Source organism: Phalacrocorax carbo, chromosome 2 (genome assembly GCF_963921805.1).
Source record: "Phalacrocorax carbo chromosome 2, bPhaCar2.1, whole genome shotgun sequence".
Classification (NCBI taxonomy): domain Eukaryota; kingdom Metazoa; phylum Chordata; class Aves; order Suliformes; family Phalacrocoracidae; genus Phalacrocorax; species Phalacrocorax carbo.
The window spans coordinates 15,216,639-15,224,554 of record NC_087514.1 but is presented as its reverse complement, the minus strand read 5'-3'; the positions used below and the strand labels follow the sequence as shown (position 1 = coordinate 15,224,554).

The following is a 7,916-nucleotide window of genomic DNA, read 5'->3' as shown; positions in this document are numbered from 1 at the left end:
CTCTTGGCTGCCAGGGCACACCGTTGGCCCATGTTCAACTTGCCACCGACCAGAACCCCCAGGTCCCTCTCTGCAGAGCTGCTCTCCAGCCTCTCCTTCCCCAGCCTGTGTGTACATCCAGGGTTGCCGTGCCCCAGGTGCAACGGGCCAGTTGCGAGCACAACTCGTGTGGGAGGTGGCTGCAGGAGAAGAGGGCGGATTCGGGGGCCGGTAGGGCCGGTCTGAGGGCGCAGCCCCTGCCCGGGGAGCCCCTCGTCTAGGCGCTCGGCCGGCTCGACCCCCGGGCAGGGACGGGCTCCGGCCCGGGGCTCTGGCCGCTTCTCCGTGTAACGCCTGCGGGCAGAGGATCCCGCCGGGCTGGGCGGGGGCCGGCGGGCCCGGCGGGGCGAGGGCAGTGGCTCGGCGCCGCCGGGGCAAGTGGCGGGACGAGCGGGGGGAGCGGAGCGCCCGATCCAGCTCCAGCTCCAGCTCCCCGCCTCCGGCCCGCGCTGCCCTCTGCGGGCGGGGGCGTGATGGCGGAGGGGGGGTCCGCAACAGCCTCTATATAAGCGGCTGCAATGGCTCTGCCGGCAGAGCCGAGCGGCGCGGCGGGGAGGCAGCGGCCGGGACCATGGCGACGGGTGGCGGGCAGGGCCTGCCCGCCCCGCTCCTCCTCTTCCCCCTCCTCCTCCTCGGGCTGTGCGAGGCAAGTGCGGGCCGCCCGGCGGGGGCGGGGGGGGGGCGGGGGTCAGCCGGCGGCCGGGCCGGCGCCGTGACACCGTGCCCCGGCCCCCGGGGCCGCTTTGTCCCCGCAGGTGAGCGGCCGGGAGGCGGCGTGTCCCCGGCCCTGCGGCGGGCGCTGCCCGGCCGAGCCGCCGCGCTGCGCCCCGGGGGTGCCCGCCGTGCTGGACGGCTGCTCCTGCTGCCTGGTGTGCGCCCGGCAGCGCGGCGAGAGCTGCTCCCCGCTGCTGCCCTGCGACGAGAGCAGCGGCCTCTACTGCGACCGCGGCCCCGAGGAGGGCGGCGGGGCCGCCGGCATCTGCATGGGTAGGTGGGCGCGGGGGCGCGGGGGGGGCGCCCGGTGCCCGCTGCGTCGGTGAAACGCGTTCGCTTGTCTCGCTAGTGCTGGAGGGAGACAACTGCGTGTTCGACGGGATGATCTATCGCAACGGGGAGACGTTCCAGCCCAGCTGCAAGTACCAGTGCACCTGCCGAGACGGACAGATCGGCTGCCTGCCCCGCTGCAACCTGGACCTGCTGCTCCCCGGGCCCGACTGTCCTTTCCCCAGAAAAGTCGAGGTCCCTGGAGAGTGCTGTGAGAAGTGGATCTGTGACCCTAAAGACGAAGTGATTTTGGGAGGTTTTGCCATGGCTGGTGAGGAAACTAAATTAACTTTCACAGTCATTGTGAGGAGGAGGAGGTGATATCATGCTGGAAATATCCATGGGTTGCCAAATCTAAGACACGTTGCTTTGTGCAGTCGTTTTTTTCTCATCTAGAGTCACTAGTAAGTTTATCACTGGTTATGAATAAAGGCAGAGCTCGATAGGTAAAAGAAAAGATATTCAGAGGATGAATGTGCATGGCAGTTTTAAAAGGTAATTAAATTGAGTTAGTTCCCAATTCTGGAATTGCTGTTTTTCCGGTACAGGATGGTTCTGTGAGTGGAATAAAACAGAAAAGCTCATAATCCTACAAACATCCTACCCCTCAACAAAAAAAAAAAAATCAAAGCTGCAGTCTTGCTAGTTGCTCTGCAAGAATATGTTACATCATAAATACTGTTCTAACAGCTTAGTCTACAAGACACTTTTTTTTTCCCCTAAATTCCCCAACAATTACAAGTGGTCAGCATGGTAGCCAGAATGCCAACAAATTCCTGCCTGTCTGAGCTAGAGCTCTAACCATTATTGTTGGCATTAAAACCATTACAAAGCACTTGGAGAAGCAGTGATTATAAACACAGTGAGTGAATCTGAGAAAAAAAAAGCCCTGTTCCAAAACGCAGAACTCATAAAATGCTTTTGTAACTGAAAAAAAGGTACATAACATTTTCCCCGTTTTCTTACTGAATTATGTCTCCATCCCCTTTAAAATAGGCTATTAGTTCAACATGAATAATAAGCTACTTTTACTGAGAGTTGAGGGCACTGCATTCTCTTCCAGTCACTGCTCTTTGGGGTCTTAAGCAGTTCGTTATGCTGAAACTCAGTTAATCCATTTGAAAAACAAGTAAGGAAGGATCCAGGAACAAAAGCTCTAATAACTTTTCAGAGCGCTATGAAGTGTCAGTTGTAAGGCACATAAGGTATAAACAAAAAGCTTGCCACCTTTCTACTATCTTTTCTTTTCTTTGATTTGTTTGACAGTGACAGGCTAATCTATAAAAAGCCTACAGATGGATTATCTGCATTCTTTCTAGCAACACCATCCCTCTTGGGAGGCCACCTTTTTTTGAGCTTTACCATGCAACGGGTAAAAATGCTGTTGTAGAGGAGCTTAACAGCAAGACCTGTGACTGACAGCTCGGTCACATTGCCTCATTCTGTTTACTCCTGTGATAAGCACTGAACCAAACTATACAGTTAGCAATGTTTGCATAATACAGCTTAACACTGCCATGAGGGCAGGACGATGGTCAGAGTTGGCTATGCCTTTGAGTAGTTGTGATAACTCCTGGAAATTACTCCCTTCCTCCCTCCCCACCATCACCCTGGCTATAATTTGTCAATAATTGACAAGACTGGGTGACTATATGACTCTTGTAGTAAAGGACTTTACTTCTATGCTGTTTATTAGTTGACATAAATCATTCAGCCTCTCTCAAATCAAATCTAATATAAACATTATGACATAGCTTTAGAACAGATTTGTGATGTATTTCCATTGGAAGGAGTGAGAAATAGAGTTATTAAAGTAGAGTTCTAAACTCGTTAAAAAATTGTGGGTAATTCTTCCAGCTGTGGACTTGAGTGAACTGAATCTAAATGCTTTGCTGGTTACATTCATATGCACCTTTCTGTTATTTTTAGATGTAGGAAGTTGCCATCCAGGGCTCCTAAAAATGCAACTTTTAAAATTACTAAATCGTGACAAAAGCATGGATTTTGGACCTTTTTTTTTTTGTCTCACATGCTTCTTGTCAGATGTGGTAGAGCTCAGTTAGATATTGGGTTTTCACGTGAGTTTTTCTTGTAACAAAGTTCTGTGAGGTTTTGTCTCCAGCCTACAGACAAGAGGCCACACTTGGGATTGATGTGTTGGATTCAAGCGCCAACTGTATTGAGCAGACAACAGAATGGAGTGCTTGTTCCAAAAGCTGTGGAATGGGATTTTCCACCCGTGTTACCAACAGAAATCAACAGTGTGAGATGGTGAAGCAGACACGGCTTTGCCTGATAAGACCTTGTGAAAATGAAGAGCCATCTGATAAGGTATGCTGCAAAGAGTGGCAGGGATGCGAAGTCTCTTCAGCTGTAATTCCAAGGTTGCAATATTATGGTCTAGAATGTTCCATTAGCATATACGCAGGAAGCCCAGTGTTTTTGGTAAGCATTAGATTTGCTGTGTTCACTCAGTAGCTTTTTGCTGCACCTCCAGCAGGTCAAGGGAGGGGATTCTGCCCCTCTACTCTGCTCTGGTGAGACCCCACCTGCAGGGCTGCATCCAGCTCTGGAGCCCTCAGCACAGGAGAGACATGGACTTGTTGGAGCGGGTGCAGAGGAAGGCTGCAAAGATGATCAGAGGGCTGGAGCACCTCTCCTGTGAGGACAGGCTGAGAGAGTTGGGTTTGTTCAGCCTGGGGAAGACTGCAGGGAGACCTCATTGTGGCCTTTCAATACTTAAAGGGGGCTTATAAGAAAGACAGGCTTTTTAGCAGGGCCTGTAGAGATAGGACAAGGGGTGATGGTTTTAAAATAAAAGAGGGTAGATTCAGACTAGATACCAGGAAGGCATTTTTTATTATGAGGGTGGTGAAAACCAGGTACAGGTTGCCCAGAGAGGTGGTGGATGCCCCATCCCTGGGAATGTTCAAGGCCAGGTTGGACGGGGCTTTGAGGAACCTGGTCTAGTTGGAGATGTCCCTGCTCACTGCAGGGGGGTTGGACTAGATGACCTTTCAAGATCCCTTCCAACACAAACTATTCTAAGATTCTGTGATAATTTGAGCCATCCCGAAGAGGTTAGATATATTGTGGGTGGAGACTGTTTTGACAGTTCATGCAGTCTAACTTCTCCCACAAATGCAATTGAACTACCTGTATATGTACTTCAGAGCTGCTCCAATCATCCAGATGGACATGTCAGATTTCTAATGTGTTGAGCATCTGGAACTGCGGAGAAATGTCTAAAATCCTGCAAAATCAGCTTGGGTAAACTAAACCTTATATTAATCCTTAAGATGCTTTTTCCAAAAGCAAATCCAACACTGACACTTCAGGTGCAATGCATTTGTAGCTAAGGGAGCTGACTTTGCGGCTTCTACACATTATACAAGTGTTACTGTGAGAAAGAAAAACATGTAGCTAGGTAAAAGGACCATCACTTTATGTAATGTTCTGAGTGTTGGAAAGCATTGCTGAGGCCTTTGCTGAATACTCTGTGCAGTTTTAAATACTGTGTTTTGAAAATGATGTGAAACATTTGGGAAGAGCTTGTGAGACTAACAAGAATGGTCAAAGGTCTAGACAACATGTTCTGCTAGAGAAAAATTGATTGAACAAAACTTTTTCTGAATGCAAGAGAACAGAGATGCGTTCTGTGTTCAGGTGTTGCAGTCTGTTCTGAGTCCAGGGGCAATACGACAAGAAATGGTGAGTTTAGACTGCATAAAAATTAAGACATGAGTGAAAACGTTCCAAGCGTAAGAATAGTGAATTGCCAGGATTGTCTGGGGCAGATGCGGAGTCTCTGTCACTGAAGACTTCCAAAGACAAGTTAGACAACCATCTGTTAAGAGTAGCATGGATAAAGCTGATTCTGCCTTCAAGGGGGTCACAAGAATTGGCAGTTACTTTTGAGGTTCATTTCAACCCTCTTTTTTTCCCCTGAATCTAGTCCTGTAACTTGCTCATTTGGCTTCCTGATTCTTTGATGGAACTACACTAACCTGAGAAGTTTTCCAGTATAGTTTCATAATTAATTTTGATTTGGCTTGTCTCAGATTACAAGAGTGGCCTTTAATTATTTGTTATTTATTACTGGCCCGATAACATGTGGTGTCAAAGGACAGATCTTGCAGGAGTTACCTGTAAGTAGCTACTCAAATAGCTGTAGAGTCTTAATTGCTGTTGAACGAGCAAAGACCTATATTCTTGCATGTCAATTTTTAACTGCTTTCTGTCTTATGCAATGATGTGTCTGATGTCTCTTCATATTTCTCTTAGAAAGGGAAGAAATGTATCCGAACAAAGAAGTCCCTGAAAGCTGTTCGCTTTGAATACAGGAACTGCACTAGTGTGCAGACATACAAACCTCGTTACTGTGGCCTCTGCAGCGATGGGCGATGCTGTACCCCACACAACACCAAAACGATTCAAGTGGAGTTCCGCTGTCCTCAGGGCAAAGCCCTAAAAAAGCCAATGATGTTGATCAACACCTGTGTCTGTCATAATAACTGTCCTCAGAGTAACAATGCTTTCTTCCAGCCATTAGATCCAACGTCTAGTGAAGCAAAAATATGAAAAGCATAAATTAGGCCAAAGGTTTATAGAAAACTTGACCCACAATCAGGTGAATGTAACAGTTTCATATGTAAAATATCGAAGACATTTTTCAAAACAGTCTAGGCGCTTTCTTTTCCCCTGTAGTTTATTAAATACCTCATTTTACATTTTCTCCCTCCAAATGTCTTTTACTCACTTGAAGGAAATTTTGTACCTTGGACAGAGCCTTCTTTTTTTCTTGGTGGTGGCATAAAGATTACAAAATGAACAGCTGGTCTTTCTCCTTGAGTTAAGGGCATCATGCCATGAGCTTCAGTCGCTGTAAGGCTGGGCTCCTTAAGAGTAAATGGATTCCTTGGGGAATGCATGATGCCATATCACATAAGCTTTCAGGTTCTTAACTTCACTTTGCATAATGCATATAAACACTTAAGCAGTGTTCTTTCTCCATTCTAATGAAACTCTGTTTCTGATGACAGTAAAAATCTTACTGAGGAAAGTGTTGCATTCTTGTGTCATATAAAATACCTTCTATCCATATCTCCAACTTTCTGTGTGGGTTAAGTTCACACATAGCCCCTGAAATGACACAGCTAAGATCTCACCCTGAAGCATAGCAGACTGATAGCTGACAGCAATTAAATTTCTCTTTGGTAACTTCACTAGCAGCCTCATCCAAAACCCACTGAAGTCAGCATCTTAGGAGACCTTGGTTCTAACCAGTGTGTGTCTGTAGATATAACTATTTGGATGCAAAAATAAAATTTCTGTAAATCCTCTAAATTACTAACTGTATCATATGGTGCTTCATTTCTTAGGTGTCTATGTAAATAGAAACTGTATATATTGTAATATAACTTTACTAAGTAAATAAACTTGATGTGATTCAAAATATTTTTTCCTAAAGTTGTTTTTCTTAAATGACCAACTTTTAACAGCTAAAAGCAATGGGAAGAAACTGGGTCTGCAGACTCCTAAAATCAGAAGACCTTATCTCGCGATGTTCTTAGTGTACCTGATCCTAATTGCTGCCCTAACTGGTATGCAGTGTCTTGATGCAGGAAAGGATGAATAATTTGCGAGGCAAACAATAGAAGGGAGGTTTTGTTCAGAGTACGTTTGCCTGGGAGATAGGATAATGTAAATTAAGTTAGGTTTGGATGCAGTGTGCCCTGAAACGGTGGTGGGGGAGAATGATTATGTGATCTGGAGTTTGGGTTTGGGTCTGAAGTACTAATGAAGTATTTAATTGTGTCTTGCAGCATTTCTACCTCATAAAAGCAGCCTATGACCTTTGTGCTAGCGTCATGGTTTAGCCCCAGTCAGCAACCAAGCACCACGCAGCCGCTCGCTCACTCCCCCCTGGTGGGACGGGGGAGAGGATCGGAAGAGTAAAAGTGAGGCAACTCTTGGGTTAGATAAAGACAGTTTAATAGGTAAAGCAAAAGCTGCGCACAGAAGCAAAGCAAAACAAGGAATTCATTCACTACTTCCCATGGGCAGGCAGGTGTTCAGCCATCTCCAGGAAAGCAGGGCTCCATCACGTGTAACGGTTACTTGGGAAGACAAACGCCATCACTCCAAACGTCCCCCCCCTTCCTTCTTCTTCCCCCAGCTTTATATACTGAGCATGACGTCGTATGGTATGGAATATCCCGTTGGTCAGTTGGGGTCAGCTGTCCCAGCTGTGACCCCTCCCAGCTTCTTGTGCACCCGGCAGAGCACGGGGAGCTGAAAAAGGTCCTTGACCAGTGTAAGCGCGACTTAGCAACAACGAAAACGTCTCCACATTATCACCGCTGTTTTCAGCAAAAATCCAAAAAACAGTCCCATACTAGCTACTACGAAGGAATTTAACTCGGTCCCAGCTGAAACCAGGACAGCTAGATACTGTATGGCAATATCCCCAAGGAACACAGAGCCTGAGGCTGGCAGTTTCACATATGTTAAATCACGTCTGTAACAGGGTTGTGCAAACAGGTTATAAGAACAGTTGCGCATTCAGCTGCCTAGGCTGTGGGCCCAAGCTTAGCTTGGTGTGTGTCTCTGTTAGTGACACCAGAGTAGTACTTAGGCCACAACTGTTCTATAACTGTGTGGTAGGAAACAGTGCTCTCGTGAGAAAAAAAGGCAGAAAGCCAAATCTCAGCATATTTGGCCTAGCGTTCTCCTCTGGAGGAGCTAGCAACCTCCAGTTTGGCAATTCCTGACATACACACCATGCAATTCAGCTCTAGGTTAAGTCTCCTAAATGTGGTGTCTACATGCAG

At 47.2% G+C, this 7,916-nt stretch overlaps 1 protein-coding gene across 1 annotated transcript; it reads left to right on the top strand.

The window, feature by feature from the left end:
* The first annotated feature begins 215 nt into the window (after positions 1 to 215).
* Positions 216 to 6,532, top strand: CCN3 (cellular communication network factor 3). The gene is made up of 5 exons (XM_064442187.1): positions 216 to 685; positions 795 to 1,026; positions 1,103 to 1,354; positions 3,206 to 3,414; positions 5,368 to 6,532. Exons 1-5 carry the CDS (start codon positions 611 to 613, stop codon positions 5,662 to 5,664), a joined length of 1,065 nt encoding a protein of 354 aa, XP_064298257.1. The 5' UTR covers positions 216 to 610; the 3' UTR covers positions 5,665 to 6,532.
* Positions 6,533 to 7,916: the final 1,384 nt, after the last annotated feature.

Excerpts from the sequence above, each read along its gene's own strand:
- CCN3 (XM_064442187.1), top strand. The coding sequence starts at position 611 with ATGGCGACGGGTGGCGGGCAGGGCCTGCCCGCCCCGCTCCTCCTCTTC. Across the intron at positions 686-794 it reads TCCTCCTCGGGCTGTGCGAG|GTGAGCGGCCGGGAGGCGGC; the intron begins GCAAGTGCGGGC and ends TTGTCCCCGCAG. Across the intron at positions 3,415-5,367 it reads ATGAAGAGCCATCTGATAAG|AAAGGGAAGAAATGTATCCG; the intron begins GTATGCTGCAAA and ends TATTTCTCTTAG.